This window comes from Sander vitreus, chromosome 8 (genome assembly GCF_031162955.1).
Source record: "Sander vitreus isolate 19-12246 chromosome 8, sanVit1, whole genome shotgun sequence".
Lineage (NCBI taxonomy): Eukaryota > Metazoa > Chordata > Actinopteri > Perciformes > Percidae > Sander > Sander vitreus.
The window spans coordinates 31,683,091-31,708,547 of NC_135862.1; the positions used below are offsets into that span (position 1 = coordinate 31,683,091).

Genomic DNA, 25,457 nt, shown 5'->3' on the forward strand with positions numbered 1-25,457 from the left:
AAGAAGCTCTGGCCGCCCGGTCAAGGACGCTTGTCAAAAAGTACAGGGAAGCTGTTTGACGCTTTGGCCGCTCTGACGTAGTAGCATTCTATGTTCGATCATGGAAAACGCAGCCGCTGCACGGCCAATACATTGACACCAGAAACTTTTGAACTTATGAATTACATATATAATGACATAATTAGTATTGTTTGTTGGTCGCAGCGGTGTCTGTTAGCAGTTAACTCGCTTGTTAGCTGCTGAACCACAGCAGAATGCAGGCAGAGTGAGCAACCGCCAGCTGTTGAGCTGTGCAGGACTTCACCGTGAGCGGACTGTTTAGAGACGATGTGACCGGCAGGTAACGTTAACTGGTCCCTATACCCAAATATCATAAATGATAGGGAACCCAGCAACGGCGATGATGAGCTTTTCCTCCTTTTTTCTCGGAACTAATGTTTTTGTAGGAACGAAAGTTTACATCGTATGTTTCTCCGGAATCAGCCAGCGCGAAGGACGTCTATATTCCGTTTGGTTGCTGGCGTTGGCCGCTGCTTGCCGCTGAACCGTGTCATAGCTCATTACCATAAAGTTGACTTACTTTCAACTTTCTGATTGACGCTCTGGTCGCTCAAAACGCGACGCTGACAGATTTTCCGCTTCTTGCAGCTAAGAGAAGCCAGCTTCCATTGAAAATGAATGACTTCCGGTATCTTTAGAAGCTCAAGTCGGTGGCGGTGTGTACGTACAGTAAAATGTTTTGAAACTCTGTTGTGCATAATTTGGAACAGTTAATTTTGAGTGTTTTTATTTTTTGAAAAAGATAAGTTTTCATTGGGTGGTTTGTTCAATGAAATTTGACTTATACCCTAACAGTTGGTGACGTGAAAATTATACTGACTGTCATTTGCTTCGACTATTTAGGTAAATCAGTGTAAAATATCATTTGCATAATAATTTGGTCAGTGTAATGTCTTTAGTTAATCATAGGTGTGTTTTGGGCATAACATGCAATACACCAATCGGAGTGTCATCTCCCATTCCCTTTTTAAAAGCCAGGGGTCTCATTTATAAACGTGGCGTACGCACAAAACGGGGCTGAAAATGTGCGTACGCCACTTCCCACGCAAAGGTTGGGATTTATAAAAACAAACTTGACGGGAGGATGTGCGGTCCTCCACGCAAACTCTGACCCGTGCGTACGCACATTTTGGAGACAAAATAGGAATTGGCGACGCTGATGGTGAGGTGGTGAACTGAAGTCAGACTGCAGAGAGTAAATGGGAATAACGATTATTCGTAATATTTTCAAGTATTGATGCGTCAAGCACATTTTTTTCACTCCCCATCATCCACGTTACCATGAAGATTAAATCCAGCAGTGATATTTGCGCAACAGTGATAATTGTTCCATAAACACCTCCAACTCAAATCTTAAATAAAGATGTAATGTTAATGTTTAGTCGGCGCTGTCTCACCGTCACATTGTCTGCTACGGAGCGCAGGACGACGACTGCATGGAATATCAAATACACTAGCATTAGATAACAGCAGAACACAGTGTAAATAACTAAATATGTCTTTAAAACTGTGCATATATCATCAAATGTCAAAGTCTGAAAATACAGCTGTTACCGCGCAATTGTTACCCTTAATGTCCTCGTTATCAGTCCGAACTTTAATACTGTTCATAACAAAACCTGCATGAAGAAAAGTGTTTGCCTATTACTCCTTATTTTGTCTTCAGATTGTATCTCGGGGGGGGGGGGGGATACCACTAGTTGATGCTGTGTTGGCAAGGTGTTAACAATCACAAATTGCTGTAAACATAAATACTGCGGTGACCCCCGTGCGTGCTGCATGATTGCACTGCTTGCCCTGCAGGAGGACTAACCCCAATGGAAGAATCAGGAGAAAAAGAGACTCCAGGGATTCCCTAAAGCTGCGCTCTTGGATATATGTACTGAATTGGGTCCAATAGAGAGGGCAACGTGCCGGAACCGTGCCATCTCGGTCCAAATACAGGTCCTCGCCACTCTGGGGGCCACCGGCTGTTTCCAGAGGGAAATGTCAGACAGCGAAGTGGTGTTTGTGTGTTTGTTTGTTTTTTTTTTTTTAAATAAATATTATATATTATCTTATTATATACGTCTGGAATATCGAAGCTGTCCCCGAGTGCCGTACTGCCTGCTGTTTTGGACGTATTATTAATACATGTAGTCTATAGATCAGGTTTCCATACACTGTGAGAACAGGCCGACATTGTAAGTGAATTTGCAGCAATTTCTGAACGTCTGAGAAGTTCTTTGCTTTTTCTCCGCCAGTCATCATGATACAGTGTAACAACTGCCAGTTTCATTCATATCATGATCACCATTCACGAGGTGCTTTGCAGTGATAATTTATGGTTAAAATGGGCGTGTACAGGGCGGGATAATTGGCTGATCCATGTACACACACTTGTAAGTAATCTGATTTATAAAGGGAACATTGCTTACAGGAGTGCGTACACGCGGTTTTATAAATCAGACTTTTTTTTTTTTGCCGTACACCATTTTGGGCTTTTGGGCGTACGTACACTTGTAGTAAGGATCCTAAGCACAGTTTTATAAATGAGACCCCAGGTGCGTTTGTACCTTGTCGCATTGCTATTATAATGGCGGATTTGCTAAGAAGGAAGGAGAAATTTTCAGGAGAAGAAACAGATTTGCTCATTCATGAAGTGATAGTGCACGAGCAGATCATATGCTAATACTATATTCACATTGTAATATTTTTAATCTTTTGCGTGTGTGTGTGCGTTTGTGTGCACGCTGTGCACTAGCCTGGGCGCCTTTTACTAATGCGCTGTTAAAATAACAATGAACCGCTGTGTTGACTTTTTCAATCGCGCCATCACTTTCCGCTAACAATACGCCAAGAATGCACCTGAACACGCCTCCCTGTAAGACCAGCACGCCCATGGGCACAAAGATGGGCGCAGGTGCATTTTCTATTTAAACTAGCAAAGACACTTGCGTCGGGCCAGGTGCAAGATAGGGCCCCTAATGGGCTGTGCTTCTTTCGGACAGTCACCCAGCCGCCGCTGCCATCTCCAAATGTAATTTTTAAATATTAAATGCAGTGCAAAACGTTGTCAAAATGTGCAAAGGTGATCACAGTCTCTGCTTATGGCAGAGCTGACATCTAGCATCGCTACAGGCTTTCCTCCTTGGTTTTAAAAAGAACAATTCAAAGTCTTTGGTAATTGCACTCTTACAAGTAGACCATTTATGCTTATTTTCATGCAGGCTGTCAGACTGTTGCCCTGCAGCCTGTTCCGCAAGTCGGTCTTGATCTATACACGGAGAGTGAATGAAGTTTAGATCATTTTATACTTTTGTGTAATAATTTAGACTCTAAGATTGAGAGATTATGATGGACTTACCCTATTCATCGCAGAGAAATCCCTCCTCACAATTCACAAAAAACCCATTTTGGTCGCTCTAGAGTGCGACCAAAATTTGTAAGGGTGCGACTAAGACTTTTCCTAGGTCGCACCGGTGCACCTAACGTCCTCGCATCTGCTTCCTCTCAACTAACGAAGCGATGTCGTTTATATCGATATGGTTTAATGTTGCGTTACATGACCCATTCCTTCTGTAAAGCCGTGCCCGTGTTTGGATCTCTCCTCCGTGCAGCAGGTCGGAGTAGAACCCGGGCGTCATCTCTCTCTTTTAGTCTTATTGTAACTGGTAAAGGAAACCCTGTCTTTGCATTTTATTTGAATCACAATCTGTTTTAATAAAAGAGCTTGTGAAAAGTGGCTTTGACTTAAAACTGAACATTTAGCCCACTTTATAAAAAATAGAGCTGTGTATTGCCATTCAGCGTTAACGACAACGCGAGGAAAAATTTGGCTGCCCCTACATTTTGTGTTGGTGCACCTAAATAAAGTTAGGCGCACCAGTGCAACCAAGGCAAAAGGTTAGTCTGGAGCCCTGTCACACATTTAAAGATTCTTAAAGATTTATGCGTTCTGCAGAGAAGGGAGACTGACATTGGTCACAGTTTGGAATGAAAGGGAGAAAACAGGACAGAGTAACACGGCGGATATCGCTCATATACTTTGTTTTGGACGATGTAGTTAAGGAGGCAGGCGTGTGTAAGGCCCTAGGAGTTCTGCGATGCGGAAAACACGGGCGGAATCTACACATGAAAATGGAATTCTGTTAGACACGTGGAATCACACGGAATTTGCATATATTTTGTTGACATATTAAATGCTTTTTTTTTTTTTACTTCTCATTTTTCAGTTTAAAACAACAAGCGGAGAAAGGTCTTCACAACAAGCAGAGACAGGTCTCTACCTAAACCGTGGCCAAATGGCACAGCCTGTTGCCTAGTAACCATACGTCATCACGTTCACGTTGAGTTTGTTGCGAGGGGAAAAATGTCGAAGCGAGTGGCGCCTCCCGATAAGACAACGGTGGCAAAAAAATTAAGAAACTCTGAATGAACTGCTAAGCACCGGGCTGAACAATACCCCAATGACTACTATGAATCTGGACAACGACTGTAAGTTTTGTCAACCTACTGTTGACTGGACCCGCAAAGACGCATTTAACGACCATTTGAAATCAAAAGCTCATCTCAAGAATAGCTAAATCTAATCTACAGCGGGAAAATCCCCTCCAGGTAACCATTGAGGCAACGACAATCAACAGATGCAAGGCGTGAGTTTGTGGAAGATTTTGTTGCAATGTGTGCTGAAGCTGACATACCGCTAGAGAGAATGAAGAGGATACGTCCGTTTCTTGTTAAACATTGCAAGCAGGGAGGCGCGCTTCTAGAAAGCGCCAGCAGCCTCAGGCAGACCCACCTGCCGCCGGTCTTTGACCAGCACATGCAAAAAGAGCTGTAAGAGATCCGTGGAAAGACTATCTTCATTGTTGTCAACTAAACCTCTGACAACCAAGATCGCAGTGTCCTCAACCGTTGTTATAGGTGAGCATCCAAAGCTTTTATTTAGGTAGTTTTGAATGTGCTTTGCTGAATATATTAAGTTTAAATAAAAAAAAGCTGAATTGTGAGTTTGTGTCACTGAGTTTTTTAAAGGTCAATACTGCTTAGAAGTGGAAAAGAAATCAAGCAAATCTGAAAGGGCTAAAAATAAATCCGAAAACACGAAATTTGAAAAAAGAATAAAACGGATTTCATAGGGCCCCTACGTGTGTTGCTTAGGCGGCCGCCGTAGCTGCAAAGTGCTGCGGGAAACCCTGTATTGTTTTGATCTGCAAATTGTGGCTTTTGGTCAAATCTGTGATTTTTGCAAATGTCTGATCCGGTGGTAGCGCACCACATTCCCAGAGTTTTAACACATTTTTCAAATTCAGTGGTGTGAAGTTATTGAATGTGATACATACTCCTATTACATTGTGGCAAACTGAGAGGGGAAGTCAATAGAAGGATAGAATGAAAAGAAAAGGCAGTGAGGTATGGTGTCAATGAGGGCAGCTGGTGGTGCAGCCTCCAAGCCAGACAAGGCTGAAATCTGAGACTTGCACAACCACAGAGCCGGGCAGAGGGAGGGGGCAGAGAGAGAAAAAACAAGGGGCGAGAATGGCCATCGAGGAAAAGAGAAGGCAAAATATGCAGGCTCGGGGCAGGGGATGCATGCAAGAAAGTGTGGGGCAGAGAGAGGAAAATGGAGTGATACTGACTTGAAGGATGAAGTGTAGCGGGGCAAACGCAATTTGTAAGAATCGAGTCATAGCCTGTGTGAAAGAGAAATGATGTGTCGTGCTGAAGAAGGGGTTATGTGTTTGGTTAGAGAGCCGCCAAGAGGGGAAGGGTGTGAGTGAGCATGCTCTGTTTGGACTGACATTGGATGCCGGCTTAGCTTCTCTCCGTCTTGCACAGAAACACACCCAGCAAGCAGTGACACCTACCACACTCCATGGGACAGAACATGGCTTAAATATAAAAAAAAAAAAACAAAAAAAAACGCAGCAGAGAAAAAGTCAGAGGGAGAGTTACTTTGTTCGGGACTTTCCCTCCTTTTCCTTTCTCGAGCTACAACCCTCTCCTCTTCCACCGGGAAAGCAAGAGAGAGCAGGGCTTTGTTTTCCAATCGGCAAAGGATTATTCTTCCAGCAACTCTTTTAAACCATACAAGATTTAATACAATTCAGCCCTTCTTTTGCTGTGGGAATTGTGCTTTTGTGCTGCAAACCTGCAAGTTTGGAAAATGGTTTTGGAAGAGGATATACCTTTTTTAAAGCTGTAGTGGTGCCGTGCCAAACGGTCTTTAAAGATCTGGCACCAGGAAATGCAAAGGTGGAACTTTTTAAACCGGATAATTATTCAGTGTTGAATACAATCTGCAGTGACTTGGCTCAACCCTCAGGTTGCCTTTAGATCCTAGTGGCTGATTGGGGGGAGCCAGGGAGTGGCAGGTTGACCACACTGACAAACTAACAGTTGACTAAATGTGCAAGGCTTTCAGTTTAACAGAAAGCAAACCAGTGAGTTTCTCTGTGCTGCAGCAAAAGCAATGTGGTGTTCTTTTTTTAATTTTGGCATTCAGTTTGGCTGGATAGGCAGGTCTGGTGAATGCCACTTTTGCTTTGTGTGGTGACTTGGGGACTTTGGAGTTAAAAAAAAAAGAGTTGTTTTTTGGATTCCATGGACATAGACACTCTGGTGTCCTCCAGTCCAATCCCCTCACTGGGTATTGAGCTACTATTGGTCCTTGTCTGGACACAGATGTGATCCTTGGTTTTGTGGTGAGTTTTGGCCAGCGGTAACCGTGTGGTTTCCATGGAAAAGGCCAAAGAAATATGGTGTTGACGGACTGCGTGAATGCTCTACTCCTATGTCTTTGGTCCAAGTGAAACCAAAGCCAGCTAGCGTAGCACTGCAAGCTCCGCCCTGGAATTCCTTGTACCGACTCTTCTCATGTGTAGCCACAAGGAGCATGCACAGGACTAAAGGTGAATGAGTTTTTAAATATATAATGCACATGAAAGTGCACTTACTTCTGGAAACGTTTACACATTGCACCCTTTTTTTTTTTTTTTTCCTACTCATTAGCTCAATACGTTATGCGCGTAGCTGCAGCCAAGGTGTAAAATGTCGTAAATTCCTGTGCACAGTCCGGCCGTAGGTCTGTCTGTGTTAGGTTGATAAATGGGTACTTTGTGTTCAGGGAGCTTGGTTAACAAAAGTGTACGTTCTGTGTGTTGTGACAGCATGTCTGTTGAATAGCTTGTGTCTTGTGAGTACAGAAGAGTGTGTGTGTGTGTGTGTGTGTGTATAAAGAGTGGGCTATGAGTTGAGCACAAAGAATGGCTTTTTTTTTTTTTTGTGTTGAAGCCCAGCTTGTTTTCTTTCTCCCCCTCTGCTCGTGCTCTGTTCATCTGTCTCCTGTCTTCTTCCATATCCTCTTTACTGTAGCTTATCTTTTCCCTCAGTTGTATGCTACCCTTCCTTACTTGCTGTTGGTTTCTCTCCCTTTTTGTTTTTCTTTTTAGTTTTATTTCTCACTATCCTTGGCTTCAGTGTAGAATTAGCTGTCTCAGGAAATATTTTTTCCTTTTTTGTATCAATTCTTCATCTGTGTGTAGTGCTAAAGGCATCTGTATGTCTGTGTGTGTATATGTATGTATGTGTGTGTGTATATATATATATATATATATATATATATATATATATATATATATATATATATGTCTAAGGCAATTTGACGCTTGCTGCAGGCTAGGGATGCCATGGTGAGGACATTTTCCCACCAGTTAATAGACTTGTGACTAGAGCTGTTGTCAACTATTTAATAACTCACCAACTATTTTGATAATTGATAAATCGGTTTGTCATTTTTTTTTAAGAAAGGAAAAATTATTTGATTCCAGCTTCTTAAATGTGAATATTTTCTAGTTTCTTCACTCCTGTACGACAGTAAACTGAATATCTTTGAGTTGTCGAAAAAACAAGGCATTTTTGGACGTCATCTTGGATTTTGGGAAACGGTGAATTTTCTGACATTTTATAGACCAAACAACTAATTGACTAAACGACAGATTAATCAACACTGAGCAGGGCTCTAGAGTGCGACCAAAATTTGTAAGGGTGCGACTAAGATTTTTCCTAGGTCGCACCGGTGCACCTAACGTCCTCGCATCCGAGTCGTTTATATCGATATGGTTTAATGTTGCGTTACGTGACCCATTCCTTCTGTAAAGCCGTTCCTGTGTTTGGATCTCTCCTCCCTGCAGCCCCGCCCCATTGCAACATGGAGAGATACAGCGCCCCCGGTCCAAACTGCTGACATTTGTCTACAGTTTTGTTAACACAGCAGTATATTGTTAAGTATGAGAGGGAAACCTGTATTGGTACCAGTGTTTCCGGTGGTAACTATGTTATTGCGGCCGCCACGGCAAAAAACACAAAAGTTATTAGATGCAACTAACTTCAGTTCGTTGAGTAGCCTAATAGTGTGTGAGACAGAGCCTGCTGGACCTGGGCGAGAGATGTGACCCATGGCCAGAATATCATAGTTCATAAAAATGCAGCGCAGTGACGATACAGACATTTCATAGCCTACACAAGACGTGTGTAACGCCGCTGACCCGCCAAAGTGCATTCGACCCGTGCTGGACCCATTCATAATGAGTCAGCCGTCACTCTGTGAGTAACATGCGCTTCAGTCCATCACACTCCCCCTCTCTCCCTCTGTCTCCCTATGTCTTTCGGTCTGTTTTTTTTTTTAATTTAAAAGCTGATGGGAAAGCTGAAGACATGAAAGGGGCGAGAGCGGGGGGAATAACATGCAGGAAAGGGCCGCAGGTCGGAATCAAACTTCTATATTTACCAACTGAGCTATCCGGGCGTCGTCTCTCTTGTCTGAGAGAGAGAGAATTGTGAAAATTGGCGTTAGTAACATACAGAGCTGTATATCGCCATTGAGCGCTAATGGCGACGCGAGAAAAAATTTGGGTGCACCTAAATTTTGTGATGGTGCACCTAAATAAAAATGTTAGGCGCACCAGTGCAACCAAGGCAAAAGGTTAGTCTGGAGCCCTGCTGAGTATGTTTACAGGAACACCAATATTCCACTATTATTCCGAATTTGATACGGGTTTGGTATTCCGAATAAGGCCTATTTCCGAAATATAGCATTTTCCGATAAAGACGTGGGATATTCCGGTATTATTCCGGTTTTTAGAGGCATTCTTTGGACATGTATACAGCCTATTCAGAATATGCGTCTCAATCTGGGTTTTTACCGCAGTTTCCGCCCAGTTTACGGCCTCTTGCCTGTTTACGGCTCACGGTCAGCTCTGTGGGTTGCTATGGTTGCTGTACACAAACCAACCAGCCAACATTATGCAGGGCTGCAGAACCGATAAGAAGGAGAAACACTACAGCTACTTTTAAACATTATCAAAGACTTGGATATCAACAGGTGTTTGGATATGTGCACACATCACTACGTCAACCTTTTCAAGAAGTTGGTTGAAGGAATGAAAGAGGGAGGCTGTGTTCGCACGGTCCAACAAGTCCACCACTGCTGGAAAACTTAGAAAAAAACTTATTTTGCACGGCTACATGTAAACTGAATGTGTGTAAGCGTAGTCACTGAAAATAATCATTAGTTGCAGCCTTACTTGTGACATCGGTGTTACCGATTACTATGGCTAGACCCGAATAGTCAGTATTTGGATATTTGTTCATTGTGTTGGTATTAGGTTTTCAATTTTGGGATTCGCATTAGTTTTTTTGTTTTTGTTTTTCAATACTGTAGAACAGGGGTATTCAACTTAAATTGCAAGAGGTCCAGTAAGTCAACCCTCCGCCCCTGCTGACGTCCAAACAATTCCATACCTACAAATACTAAAGGAATCAGTTTATTCATCATTTTTATTTTAACAATGCAGCCCACAATGTTCTCAGTTTTATGTTTTGGGGAGGACCTTAACAAAAGGATAGAACACTGCTCTATTCTGTCTTTCAGGCTGCTTTTGTTAAAGCTTTTTGGTAAAATGCTAAAATCATTAATAAACTCAAACAGGCTGATGAAATGAAAAACAAAGTGCCATAAACATATCTAAATTTGCTTTTGTAAATATTTCTTTCAGTCCAAAAAAATAAAACCTCCTCAAAGGAAAACTAAATAAAGTGCTCTTTTAGGCTCCCCTGAGCATAATATTTGCTTAAAGATAGAAGCACAAACTTCTTTGGTTAAAAAAATAAAAAAATAAATCACAAATCAGATCCATGAGATCAGACACATGGTCATTTTTCAGACTGATCCCTCTCTGCGTCAACATTTCTTTTATGGCCTGATGTCTTCCCCTTTGGTAGGTGTTGTAAGAGCTGTGACACCTAGGTTGTCCTCAAAACTATTTCCTCTCTGCATTATAAAATCTCACATAAACCAAAAGCTGGGCATTGTCACTAATAATACATGCACTCCTTTTACCATTTCTCCATAGCTAAAGAGATTTTTATGTTGTCCTAAAATCCGCTGCATTCTCAGCGAACATGCATGCCCCGTGTTGCACTGTGAGATAGTGAGGCAGGACTTGTGTAGATCGCTCAAATATAGGCTTTGAGCTCATTGATTTTCCACGTCCTCACCTCAGACTACTGTGGGTAAGTTGCCTCAAAGTGTGTCTAGTTTCATATAGTGGCGTTTTGATATTTCCACTTTTGACTATTGCAACAGATTCCGTGCAAATGAGGCACACCCAGGGCACACCGCAGAACTCCTAACGGAAACAAACGGTTGCAGGCGGTCACAGGACCTATACGGGTCTACAGAGCTGACCTTGTTCAGCCTGTTGAAATTTCCTTTTTAATGACTAGATAAATATGCATAATTTATATATATTTCCCAGTTGTGTCGGAAGGCTTCGCGGTCCGGATGGAAGCCTCTCGCCATCCGGTTTTTGTCCAGAGTCCGCCAGTTGCTGACCCCTGCTGTAGAATAAAAACAAAAATCCGTAAACCACTTTTTTAATTAAACCGAAAGACACGTGTTGCAGCGCAGTGTTCCATTTTTAGCTCAGTATGAAAGTCTTTTTGCTGTCTTTCTCTCTTCTCCTTGCTACCAATATTAACGGATCTGTTTGAACAATGTTAGGCTGAAAACACGTGCATGCAGGCTGAAATTCACCATGGTGTTCAGTCGGGATTAAGCTAAGAGCAGAGGAAAAGCCAAGGGGGTAAGCTTCTCCTCGGAACGCGTAGCTCCTGTGGCGCCATTTTGATGCTAACAAGCCATCTCCCCCCCCCCCCCATCCACATTTACGTCTTCTCTCGGTTGGAGGCTGCGCAGTAACGCTCCGCGCTCACCGGAAAAGTGCTTCTAATGGCCTTCACTGGTCTCCGTCCAGAGCAACGGGATCTGTTGGTCCATTTTATACATGTCAATGGGAAAAGCCCGCTAGCCGCTAGGCTAATTTATACCCTGTAAACCCTGAAAGAATGCAGCGCTATCTCCTCTGAGAATGGAGAAACTCTTCAAATGCACAAAACAAAATATAGACACCCAAACAGCTGTGCACTGTACAGGGCTCCAGTCTAACTTGTTTTTTGTTGTTTTTTTTACTTGGAGCACTGTAGCCGCTAACTAAAAGATTTTAGGGGCACAGGCTGAAAATGTAGGGGCGCACACCTTAAATCCCCATTTTGACTGTATTGCTGATGAATGCTTTAGTAATAAATACAGAAACCACAATCTGCTGTTTTTATTTTAGTTCAGTAACTTTTTATTTGAATGGTGCTTATTTGAACACCGAAACAACATTCCTATCAAAGGTGATTTTAAACTTCCACTGAAAAGGTAGGCTTAGGAGTATCTACTAAGTATCTAACACCCAGTGTGGGAAGTACTGAGAGATGAGCGAGCCAGAAAGAGAGGAACTCACGACGCTCAAAACACACGCACTATTTGTTTTGACGAGTAGGGCTGCACGATATGACCTGAAATCAAAATCATGATTAATTGCACATTTTACCTGTAACGATAAATGAGTTATAATTAAATTTGTTTGTGATTCGACGACGGACACTGCGTATTTTATTTTTTTGTTTAAAGTTTTAAAAAAACGTCTCTGCAAGCGTTGCAAAGCAGAACGCTGCTGTTGTTCGTTCTCAACAGTGACGTAAAGAGTTTCTGCGCACAGATGTCGCCGGACTACACCATCTTTCTGAACATAGCCATACTGAGAAATACAGAGAGTGTTGTGGAACTGATAGGCTTAATTAGCATTGTCTCAACTCACTTGGCATTTGCTTGACTGTAACAGGTGTTCATTAATATAAAATAGTCGTGCACTATAGCTTTTAGCTCAAACTAGATTTTATTGACATGGCACACAGTTTTTGCGATGTGTAAAAATATTGTACTAAAGCTGCTTCAAGCCATTGTGTTTATATTGGATTCAACATGGATAAAGCAAATATGTTTCTCCTTAAAAACACACTACGTTATAATGCAACTTGAACCACTGGAAGATTGACTTTTATTTATGTCTGTCTGTCTGTCTGTCTGTTGCAACACGTTTGGCATTTGTTTACCATTTGTGGTGCATAAATCAGTGAATAATCTGCTAGGGGTGGTACGGTTCACAGAATTCCTTTTCTCTCCCACTTGACATTTCTGCATGTGACGTGACCTGCAGCACTCCACACTCCCGAGGGGCGCTCGGCTCGGCGCCTCTCAAAATCTGACAAATCTTTTAAACTGACCTTTGTCGATCAAAAAATCACAGACAGATTCAGCAACTGTATGGCCTATTTCTCGCTTAAAATGTTGTCAGAAACGCGTTTCGGGGAACTATTTTCGTAAAATACGAGATCGTATTCAGAACGAGACGCCATTAGAGTCCGTTTTGAAATTCGGGAGCAGCAAGAACCACGTGACGCGTTCGTCCAATCAGCTGCCATGTGTTGCGTTCGTCACGCTCATTCCCCTCGTCGTTTCCAGTAAGTGTTTTAACATAGGTGTTGAAAGTGGGCACTACGGCAGTAAGTGGTTAGTGCACATTAACGGTGTGCTGACGTACCGTGCGACGCACGCACACGCTCCGAACCGAGCGTTTCAGATGTTTTTTCATGAACCGTACCACCCCTATAATCTGCTGAAGTTGGATTAATCCATCTACATGGCAAAGATGCCTTTTTTTTTAATGTTCCTAAATTGGAAACTCTCTACGTCTTTCTATGAGGATGCCCTGTCATTGTGTAAAACAAGTATAGGTTTATAAATTGTGTATTGTTTACATCACTGCCTCGGTCACATGATTTGTCTATTTGTGTGACTCTTAATAACTGAGGGAATGTCACAGTGCTTCTTAAAGGAATGCCCTGTTATCTTTTCTGTTTTTCAACATATTGACTAAAGAAGACCTGCAGGTACACACTGTTTAGAATATAAACGTTCTGTCTGCTAGGTATGCCTGCTGTGGTGTTTTTTTAAGAAACAGTGTTGCAAGTGGAGAGTGGAAGCTGGTGATCTCTTTCTGTTTATGGTGTACACACTGACCTGTTTTTAATTGTGTCCAAAATGTCGAAACCTTGTAACGGTGATCTTATACTGTGGACTACGTGTGCATTTGAAACCAGGGCCAAATTGTGAATTTAGAAGTATCATGATTGTGTTTACCACTTCAGAAGTGATCTCGTATCTCATTACAGGTATTTCAGGGCTCTGTCACGGTTGTTGAAGTAGTGTAGGTGTATTTTTCACATAAAATAATGACTGGTATACTAGGTTGCTATGGTTTCAGTGGCTGCAAAAGTGGTGATGGGTATTTTGCTAAAACGTAGCTAATTAACACTGCTTTATAAAGTTTCTATTTAAATGACAGATATGCTCCAGTCCTTAGTGTATTGTATATCTTCTTGGGCTGATGGCAGCTATGTGGTCAGAAGTGAGCATATCAACTAGGGTTGGGCGATCACTTCTATTTTTGTAACGTCTATTTTGTATCGCCGATATTACAGCGGCTAATTATTCAATTTACAGAAGTCCGAAAGAAGCATAGCCCATCAGGTGTCAGATCCATGGGAAAGAGACGGCAAACTAGTTTGTATTTTAGGATTTAAAATTCACTCGTTACTCGTGCTTATTTACAGGGCTCAGCAGGTGGGCTTGCTGCTCCACCAGAAACACCTGAAAATGCGCAGTAGGGCCAAGATTCTAGAGATTATTTTTTTATAACATCTTAGTTCTGATAGTAAGTTAGTTAAAATCACATTAATATCGGCGTAGGAAACGGCGTTCAGCCAGCTGTTCGATCACTTCTGGAAAGTGATGCACTGGCCGCATAGGAGCCAGTGTGGAGCCAACAGACGGCACATTAGGAATGCTTTCAAACGTCTAGTCTAATGTACATTGCATTAGCAGTGCAGTAAGTGCCTTAAATGCCTTGAATGAGCTTTGCATAGTCTATGGAAGTGCACAAGATGGGCAGTGCCTTTTTACTGGTCTCTTATAGCCTGTTGGCACAGCAGAGATGGTTACCATAAACATTAGACTGTGTCATTGTGTAAATCTGATCTGCTTCATATGTGAACTGACTTGGGGCATGTGTAATACCCACTGTCAGAAACAACAGAACCAGGCCATCACTCTGTGGTAAATTAACATCTTCATTCACTGAGTATTTTACTCGCTGTCGCGTGGTTATTGCAGGTGTACTGTTGTGGTGTGATTTAGTTGGTATGATTCTCACACAGTACTTTCTAGCTCTGTCCCCAAAGTCATGTGGTTTACCTTGTGTTTTTCTTTTTCCTCTTTTTCAGAGGTCCCAACATTTCAAGAGAAGACGAAAGCCTTATTTGGAAATCTTATGGACGAAGGTTGGTATTTGTTTGTTGGTGTCTTTTCCACCCTCTTCGTCTGTCTCCCTGTCCGTCTACTGTTATATTATATACTGTATTTAATGAAAATGGTTCCAGCTGCTTTTTCTGTTGACAAATTTGTGACACAAGTTTGCTCCATTTGGGCAACATGTAGCGCCATTTACTCTTTCGCCAACACAGAGAGAGGTGTGCAACATGTTTCTGTCTGCTACCAGCCTCTCCAATTTGCTTTTTTGTTAGATGAATAGAACACTCACAGAATAGTTTATGCTCAATCCTTTCCCTTTTATCGTTATATTGCAGTCCACTGACCTGCTGCCGCTGGGTCTGACTGTCCTCTTTACTCCCCACTGCTCCGGAGGATGTCTCCCGAGCTGTGTGTTTACGGCCACACTTATGCGTGTTGTTACCATGACAACTTACTACAATCACCATTTCAGTGTTACAACAGTTCAATGATCTTTCTGTCCATTTTATTGTTATGGTCACTTCTTAGCTCCCAGTGTGCCAACTGAAAAAGTGATACTATGTTTATCCCCCCCCACTGGCTCTCTTTAGCTGGGCTTGTTGCTACTTGATGTAGCTTTACTAGCTATTGTAGGTAATGTTAGCCAGGCAAGATTTAGGATTAGGGTTAGTAGTAATGTTTAAATATAAGGTTAAACCGCTAACAAAACTATTTAACGTTTCCTTAAAGTGAATGGAACATGTTTATATTGTTCTTACAGCCATTATACTATCACCAGTTCTGCTGTTGGTGGCGTGCCCAAATCCCAAAAGTGTGTCCATAGCTCAGCCAATCAGAAGCAATGCGTTAATCACATCAATCGCAACTGAGCTGGCTTTTTCAAACATTGCTGTGCACCAGTGATAATCAGTGACTGACGATCTCGTCAGAATTCAAATTTTAAGTTGATATCATAATATAACCTCTAAACAGATGAAATCCTCATAGTGGAATTACAATACATTTAAAACAATACGTTACTTCACTCCTACCAGGACTGGGTGTGGCAGCTCAAACGTTTCTCAACTCAGACTACAACACTTACCCCCCCATTTCCTGGCCTCCTGGTTGAGGTCCAGTGGTGTTCTATTTCAGTGAAGTGTGTTTAGCCATACAGTAATTCTGCTGACTGAGCAGCAGTTTTTTCAAGTTGTATTAACTGTAAGCCATTTATCGTTTCTAGGCTCCTTTCACCAATTTAAAGAGGGAATGTATCTTTTTGTTACAATTAAGTATGCAAGTATTTTGGATCCAGCCAGTCCAGCTTGGCAGATTGACACATTTCTCTCTGAGCTCCACTCACACTTGTCATTTCAAGCGGTCGCACATTTCATAAAGATGGCACTGCAGTGTTTCACGCAGACACACACCGCTGGCAGTAAGCCTCCACTCTTACAAAAATGACTAGTTCTGTTTTAGCACAAGGACTTTTTCAAAATATAGCAAGTAATCATTAACATCATTTTCCTAACATACACACATGGACATTCACAACATATTTAATGCTGCCATGGGTCAGTTGTAGTTATTTTTATATAAATACCATATATTTAGAAATATTTAGGATTACTCGGGGCCTGAATTTCAGTGCTGGATTATGCATAATTTCTTTTACATATTTTTTGAAAAATCGATCCCCGCAAATCCAGTACCTTTTTTTAATGCGGAAAATTCCAGCACAAATAACCGCATTGTCTCATAAGATTCAGCCAACAACTGCACCAGTGCGGAGTCATGTGCGGAATGTGGGACGACTTCCCGGAAGCACTGCATGAACACATGAATGGACCACCTGGCTAAAACGTATACATCCACGTGTGGAACCCATTCAGAGAAATCACTGGAACTTGAAAGACAAGTGTAAACAGCAGTGTGTCTAAAACATTTATCAGACGGGTAACGTGATTAAGAAGCGGCAGTCGAAAGACAAGTTTCAGACCAATTCAAAAACTGTGAAATGACCTGCTCTAATTGTAAAATGTACGGTGCTGCACCTTGTTAGCCCATGTTACTAAACGGTATTATACTTAAAGAGACGGTATAAAAAGAGACCGTATAAAATCACCCCTATGTGAAGCATTTTAAGGGTGAATTGCATTGTCTTCAAACTGCATTTGTCTGGTTAGTGACTGCCTGTATGAAGCTACTCTGTGTTAGTTATTTCAATCGTGCATGCTAGCTGACTGTGACCCTAGCCTTGGCCTAGCTGAATGTCCTGGGATAATGTGGTCCTGCTGCTACTGCAGGGCTGCTGCTAGCATGCTAGCTAGCTAAGACGTTCTATAAATAGCTGCTAAGGCATTATCTCCACCACAGCAGATGTGTTTACAAGCCGGCAGACACAGTTACAGCTAGCTAATACTGTCTCTCATTAGGTCCAGTTTGTACCACTGCAGTTGGCATGTGTGCGTGCAGAGAGGCTTTACCCTAACAGATGCACTTACAGAAGTGGTCTGCCTGCTGGCAGTGCTGCCAGCTACCAAGCTAGACGTAAAAGGGAAGCTTATGCAAGTAGTGATGACGTAGATAAAAGCATCACATTTGGTATTCACCAACCAGAAACGTTCTGGGAGTGGTCAAAGATGTCAACAGAAAATCACAATTTTAAAAATGCCTCCTTTGTAGGAGTACTAGAACTATTACAAGTAAGATTTCTTTTTAATGGTTAAGTGCTAATCCTAGAAGTAGTCAACATTGAATCCTCAAAAAGGTCAAAAGAAAAAAAGTAGGACTTGAATGCTGCATTAACCACAAAGATCCTGAAACGCATGCAAAGACCACCTATGATGTCCCCAGATTCCAGCAGAATTCTTTCAGTCAACACCTACACATTGTTAAATTAGCCACTAGGTTAGGCAAATTGAGCCGCCATTACTAAAGCTTTGGCAGGATTTTGCTGGTGGGTGTTAATTTCCCAGCTGTTGTACTGTCTGTACATATTGCTGCGCTGTCTCACCACCCGGTTCTCTTCTTTTTGTCTTCACCTCCCACACATACTATCCTCTCTTCTCTCCACATGTTCTCCTCTCTGTTCTGGGTCTGTGTGCTGCATCTGTCTGTGGGTAGGGCTATAAAAAGGATGAACTATGCCAGGTAGCGGAGTAGGGGGAGTAGTACTGCTCAGAAAAGACCTGACTTGTGAAACATCCCCTTTATCCTCCTGTCCTTCCCTCCCTTTTTATCTCCACACCCACACTGCTGTGTCCACTCTTTGCTTATTTGCACATTTTTCAATCCTCCTCCGGTGTCCTCTTAACCCATCCTCATTTATTTTTCAGTGTTCCTATTATTAGGAACACTGAAACTGAATTTTTTTTTTTTTTTTTGGGGGGGGGGGGGTTTTAAGGTCTTTCTGTCCACCGCTGATGTACTTTCCCTGCATGATTCTAAACTTTGCTGTCTCGTTCCCCCCCCCCCCCCCCTGTTTATCGTCTCTTCCTCACTCCCTGCTTTCCTTTGTCTCCAGTAACTCTCCTTCTTTCCCCCTGAACACATAGTGCCCATCATTTTTACTGTCCTCCTCTCTACCCTCTCCTTTTCTCTGCTTCACAGGCCATCCCATACTTAACCACAAACCTGTTACCAAGGCAACTGCTCAGCACGATAGGAAACAGCAGCTCCACACACCACATCTGAATTCACTTTAGTGTCTTGTGGTTCTTTATTTTTTTATATATATATATATATTTTTATTTATTTTACTTAGAAAGTCTGCAGAGCTCTGACTTGTTGCTGGGACAATAATAGTCATGTTGCACATGGTAGGTTAAGACCATAAAGAGACAGCCAGAGAGGATACTGACATGTTCTGTGCTCAATCCTCATACAGTATAGTAGCATAGAGAGATGGTATATACCCCCTTAAGAGTCCAAATGAAATCCAAATGCCTGCAGTTACCAGTGTCTAAACTCCCAAAAGAACAGTCAAATTGGTTTGAAGCACTGTTGTACAGCAGTTAGACAAATGTGGAGGTGTGGTAGGATGACTAGTCTACAGAGTTTGAGACAAGTGGGTAACCACACTGGATGCTTCTGTAAAGCAGTTTGGGATTGTATGACATTTGAGTTTACATTTATACACTTATGGAATCCATGACATGCGTAGTAAAACTGTCACAATACACATTTGATCACAGAGATTGGATACTTTATTCAGATGTGTGTGTTATTGTTGATGGCTAAACATGCAGTATATGGCCCACACACAGTGGAATGTGGCTCTGCATCTATTGCACAGAGCTACAAAGCGAAGCGAGTGCCACTCACGAGGTTAGATTAGCAAGTACCTGCATGTCATCATGTGAACTGAATAGTGCAACTGGTGAAGGCAAACAAGGAGGAGGAAAGTTATATTTCATGCAGCACAAGATTTGTTTGAGGGCCACATTGAAATGGCAATCTTGCACCTGATGATGATGATGATGATGGTGATGATGATGGCGATGACGATGATGATGAAAGCTTGTTCACCTGATGACAAAACAAAAACCAAATTGACACCAGAAATGGTTACAACTAGAATGAGCTAGTAAACATTTCTACAATACAGTATTTATTCACCAAGGTAAAAACAAGGTATAAAGAAATTATTATTATTGTTTGTTTTTTTGCATGGAATTACAAATAAGATTTGATGTCATATCACACATGCCAGCCCCATGTTGTCAGTCTCTTTATCATGTCAGAACACTTTTATCATGGCCCTCTCCCTTTATCAGAAATGAGTCGCCAGACTGCCACCGCGCTGCCCACAGGAACCTCCAAGTGCCCCCCCTCCCAGCGCGTGCCCACCCTGTCAGGCACCACTGCCTCCAACAGCGACCTGGCCAGCCTGTTTGAGTGCCCGGTCTGTTTCGACTATGTCCTACCCCCCATCCTGCAGTGCCAGTCTGGACACCTGGTATGTACTGACCAGCATGGAAAGTAAGCAGAGCCGGTTGTTGTACGTTTTACAGTCCTGTCGAGTGTCTCACTTGCATTACATTTTAAGGTAAATGTGCTGTACACATACTGCATAAAGTTGAATGTGTAAAGCAGAGGTGCCCAAATTCTTTCAAATGAAGGGCCAAAATGTATCTGGATGGAAGGCCACGGGCCAAAAATAAATGCCGATGTTGGAGAATACTATAAATCTTGTAAATCTTCATGAATAAAACTTATGTATGTAATTTAATTAACCAGCACTGAGCTTTACATTGCTGTACATTTGAGATTAAGTACTGTTCAGCTGCAGAAAATGTACATTTTGTACTCATTTACAGTAAGGTTTTTACAGCACTTTCAAATTAAGAGGAGAATAAGCATGAGCAGGTCAAATGCCATGGCGGGCCAAAACAAAGGGAGCACGGGCCAAACTTGGCCCGTGGGCCACAAGTTTGGACGCCTTGGTGTAAAGTAATCAACATTCCCTCATGGACGGTCCCTCAAGTCAGGCTTTACTAGTGTTGCTTTAATAGTCACTATACCCTTAATAGTCGTGTATAGCACAGTTTCCCGTGTTACCATGGTTTTTGAAGACCAAAAATAGTCTATTGGACTGCATTCAAGCTCAGTGAGAACCTGCATGACACGGTTTTCAGTGCTATAGCTACCAGTGTGTTTGTGCTATGCACAAATATATAAAGTGTGCAAATTAGCATTTTAGTAAGGTCTGCGGTTCAGTCGTACATCATCATGACAGCAGTTATAAGCATTTGAGTTGAAGGTAAATTCTGTCCCGTTGGAGTAAATAAATGACAAGATACTGAATTCCAATGTTATGAATCTAATCATGGTCAATATTCATTCAGGAGGACCTTCAGAAATCAGTGTTAATAATAAGTAATTGGTCAAATTAAGCCGATTGCTAGTGATGGCCAAATGAAGCTTCGTGAACCAGTTTCTCCTTTTTCTGAGCCCACTAGATGGCGCTCTCTCAACAAAAGGTTGAAAACACACTGAATTGCCATTCCTTTAACCTTTTTTCTTTGAACAGAGAGCACCATCTAGTGAGCTCAAAAAAAAAGAAAATGGTTCACGAAGCTTTATTTGGCCATCACTACCGATTGCTTGACTTAACCTTAAAATAATATTCATTTGTATTTATTCCTATTATAACACATCCATTTATATTTTAATATAGCCTTGACATGGTGCTCTCAACTAATAAATAGTAACCATTTCACTCTATTTTTTTTTTTTTTTTTTAACCACTATGTTTGACTGTCTTACCTAAAATATTGTTTTAGGTTTAAAAATTAAAATCTTTTTTTTTTTTTAAATATGTGCAAGGGTTCAAGGGGTAGAGTCCCAAAAAGGTAGTCTGATTTTTGAATACAGGTATGTCAATGTCTGCTGAACAGTTTTGATCATGAGTGGGCGAATCAGTAATAGTCATCCCTAAAGATGCTTCCTTTGGCATAGGCTGCAGGTTGTAACAGCTCATGATGGCTGCCAAATGAATGCACTGATTGACCGAGAGTCAAGGAAAATGTTCCAAGTTACAGGCTCAAATGTAAGTTTTACTTCAAACTGCTGGCACTAGAAAGAAAATTATTATTATAGTATATTGAGAAAAGTATAATTGGCCAACCAGAATACAATGAGAGCGATTATGAAAACAAACCGTGGGTGCTTGGGCCCATGAGGACATTTCAGAACGTTCTCTTAAGATCTCGCGGAGGATAAACGCTAACTTGTTTTCATGTGTCCCTTCCCAGGTATGCTCCAACTGCCGGCCCAAGCTCACCTGCTGTCCCACCTGCCGAGGCCCCCTGGGCTCCATCAGGAACCTGGCCATGGAGAAGGTGGCCAACTCTGTCCTCTTCCCCTGCAAGTACGCCTCATCGGGCTGCGAAGTCACGCTGCCTCACACCGACAAGACGGAGCACGAAGAGCTGTGCGAGTTTCGGCCATACTCCTGCCCCTGCCCCGGCGCCTCCTGCAAGTGGCAGGGCTCCCTGGACGCCGTCATGCCTCATCTGATGCACCAGCATAAGTCCATCACCACACTGCAGGTCAGACACCGACCCGTCTCCTCGGCTTCTTTTATAAACTACGCGTGGGGGGGGGGGAGAGTGACATTTGTCACAGCAAATGGGAGTCTGTTGGGACACAGGAGGAAGAATCTCCATTTTATTCACGTTTTGCATTTTAGGTGATTTTAAGGAATGAATCCTTCGAGGAAAAGCCTGAGTGAATTTAGCATTTCCTCCTGGACCGGTCTCCTAGCTGCCATACTGGGACATGCTTTCTGTTGTTTGTGGTACCCTGTTAGTAGCCTGGTTGACACCAGACCCTTCTCAGTTGTAACTGAGAGTGGGTCTGGGGAAGGTTCATTCACAGCTCATTTCCAACAGACGCCGCTTAAATGCCTCTTGGCGCAGTTGGATAGTCCTTCAACCAATCAGACCAACGATCCGGGTGACGTAGCAGCGACAGCGGCATCAACGGGTTGCTGCGCTTCAGTGGCCATCATGTTAAATGTAAACCAAAAGCTGCTTGGCGTCGCTGCGCTATCGTCATCGTATAAAGCCCGCCTCAACGGTTGTGATTGGTGCCTCGATTTGGAAAAATTGGAAGTGGGCTTAAATGGGCTCTTGGCCAGACGGACTTGCAGAGCAAATCTCAAATTTACTGGAAGATCATCAGGGTTTTCCCAGGCTACCCTGTTAGTCCTAGAGACTGGTCTCATAAAAATACAGCTGATCATATTCCAAATTTATGTTGATGTTTTTGATCAATTTAGCTAATGGTTTGTGGTTTCCCTTTTCAGTAGGTCCAAACTCAGGCGCTACAAAATGCTTCTGCCGTCGTTTCCAATTTTCAATAACGGCTTTACACGTAAAGTCGGTTTAGTTGTCGTAGGGAGTACTCAGCCTGTGAAAACGGTGTACGTCTTCTGAGGGTCTGAAGGAGCTTTTGTCCACACAGAGAAAATAACTGATTATGCCATCAGGGTTGTCTCAGCGCTGGCAGGGAGACTATGAATGTGTCACTACAAACTACAAAGTGAGGAATTTATAAGATGCTGGCATTTTGCAGGCATGAAGTAACGCACACACCTCGGCCCTGCTGTGAGTGTGAGTGCAATAGCACGGGCATCGCTGTTCAGAATCCCGTCTATCTTCCAAAATGCAACGCTTGTATCCAAATGAACTGGTTATAAATTACCTGAGGTGAAAATGTGAAATGTTAACTAACATAAACACGCTTCGCGCCACTCTGTATGACGTTTGCTGATGATGATCAACTAGCCCGACATACGTTTTTACTGGCCCCGGGTCATCGGGCCATTGCTTATATTGATAAGCAATGGCTTATCGACATAAGCAATATATAATATATAATAACAGTCTGGTAAATTCAGAAAAAAAACCTGCAAACTAGTCGCTTTTTGGCAGAAAATGTCATCCACGTGAATCGTGTAGATCCGAAGAGTTTTTATTTTGGGGGGGGGCTTCTCTACCGGTCCGAATAGCAACGCAGATTTCAGTTATTTAGGTGCCACTTAAATGCCTACGCTTCTCTCTGATGCTCCAAAAACGGACGTTGGAGGGAACTGCAACATCGCCGCACGGGACGCTAGTCAACACTACACCTGACAGCAGCTAACGTTAGCCTACCGTTAGCTAGCAGCTGGAGTAAACGCGGTTAAAATGCCGACAGCTAACCGGTGTAAAAGTGTCTGTATTTCACTGGAGAGGATTCCAACAGTCTGTAGCTGCCGTTGTCTGAAAAACAACAGATGTTGCGTTCACTTGAAATTCGCCTTGCCAGCCTCGTGTGGCATTCAGAGTTGTTGTGAAATACCCATCCAGTGGTCGTTTTTGTCGTTTAACAGGAATTTACTGGTGAAATAAGTTATTGTTATTCCATTTTTAATAAATCATTTAATTTTGACTCTGTGGCCTTAGCGATACACAAGCCGTTCTTTAATGTCGCCGACTGTTTCGACTGTCGCCTGACTTTTTTTTTTTTTGTAGATTTATAGTTTATATTTTTGAACAGACAAATACAATTGAACAAGTCTCTCTCTCTCTCTCTCTCTCTCTCTCTCTCTCTCTCTCTCTCTCTCTCTCTCTCTCTCTCTCTGAGACATCGTTTTCAAGAGTATACAAATTAGTTTTTTTTAGATATACCATTCCTAAGTTAATTGTAGCCTTAATGAATGCAGACTGAACCTTTTTGACCTGCGTGTGTCTCTGTCCAGGGGGAGGACATTGTGTTCCTGGCCACGGACATCAACCTGCCGGGCGCCGTGGACTGGGTGATGATGCAGTCGTGTTTCGGCTTCCACTTCATGCTGGTGCTGGAGAAGCAGGAGAAGTACGACGGCCACCAGCAGTTCTTTGCCATCGTGCAGCTCATCGGCACGCGCAAGCAGGCGGAGAACTTCGCCTACCGGCTGGAGCTCAACGGGCACCGGCGCCGCCTTACCTGGGAGGCCACGCCGCGCTCCATCCACGAGGGCATCGCCACGGCCATCATGAACAGCGACTGCCTCGTGTTCGACACATCCATCGCACAGCTGTTCGCCGAAAACGGCAACCTGGGCATCAACGTCACCATCTCCATGTGCTAGGAACTTTGAAGAAAAGAGGGTCAAAAAGTTACAGGTGGTCAGGGGGCATTTTTTTAAGTGGGTCAAATCCGTTGTGACCTCACAGCGCCTCCCCGCCCCCCTCTCTGCCTCACCCCTTGAGACGTGGAACTGGACTGTCTGATCGGGCAGCCGTGGAGCCCCAGGGGGATGGATGGATGGATGGATGGATGGATGAGTGGAGGAATGAATAAACCCAAGAACATAACTGTGTAGTGATGGCTATAGACTTCTAAACACACACAATGTGTTTATTTATATATATATATATATATATATATATATATATATATATATATATATATATATATATATATAAACAAACATGCTGTCTTGCCCTCTTGGTCATAAAACACGGCAAAGTTGTTCAGTCAACTCTCGTCTCTCCAAGTGATTTCCCACCACTCCTCTTATTTATTTTTTTTTAGTGTCTTTCTTTCTTTTCATTCCCTCGATCGTCGGACATTTCAGACACTACAGCCTTCCGCCCGTCACTCAGAGCCACTGGAGGCCGGTCGCCACGGAGCAGGCCCTACGCGCTGACAGCTACACACTGAGCAAGACTACAAAAATTTCAACATGGACTTTCGGTCAGGTCCAGCCAGCTAGCTCGCTCTCCTCCTCCTCCCCCAAACCTCCTGGATTGAACGGTTCACAGCCGTGGCTGGGACGCACCACGGTTGGGCGTCATTGTGTATTGGCTAGCTCAGACTGGAACCCAGAGCCCACAAGAGTTCCTTATGGCAGATTTGGGTATTTATCTTCACCCTTGACTGACGTAGCGATCGATGGCTGGGACTGGAACCGTCGCCCGCACGCACGGATGGCAGTAGCAGCCATAACCATAGACACCCGGGTGGCGTCCTGTCTACAGAACATCCGTACAGGCTCATCTGGTTTGCTTCCGGGCCCACATCGGTCCACCCAAGGCTAAAGATTGTGCTTCGGACGCTCTGAAAATAGACGTTCATAGTTATATCGAACAGACTCTGCTCTCATACTGTATGAATTTAGGAAGGCCCTGGGATTTTTGTTTTT

General features: G+C 42.9%; 1 protein-coding gene across 5 annotated transcripts in view; it reads left to right on the top strand.

Annotated features, from left to right (window-relative positions):
• Window positions 1-24,684, top strand: part of siah1 (siah E3 ubiquitin protein ligase 1) — a 36,541-nt gene extending 11,857 nt beyond the window's left edge. For 2 of the 5 annotated variants that reach the window (XM_078257833.1, XM_078257832.1), the window contains 4 exons: window positions 14,773-14,829; window positions 19,558-19,739; window positions 21,538-21,834; window positions 24,030-24,683. In XM_078257833.1, the coding sequence (XP_078113959.1) occupies window positions 14,820-14,829; window positions 19,558-19,739; window positions 21,538-21,834; window positions 24,030-24,401 (861 nt within the window). In that variant the 5' untranslated portion in view covers window positions 14,773-14,819 and the 3' untranslated portion in view covers window positions 24,402-24,683. Of the gene's footprint in view, window positions 1-5,579; window positions 5,717-6,192; window positions 6,954-14,772; window positions 14,830-18,560; window positions 19,415-19,557; window positions 19,740-21,537; window positions 21,835-24,029 lie in introns of those variants that run through there. The other 3 variants (XM_078257834.1, XM_078257831.1, XM_078257836.1) reach the window with 3 other exon arrangements.
• Window positions 24,685-25,457: the final 773 nt, after the last annotated feature.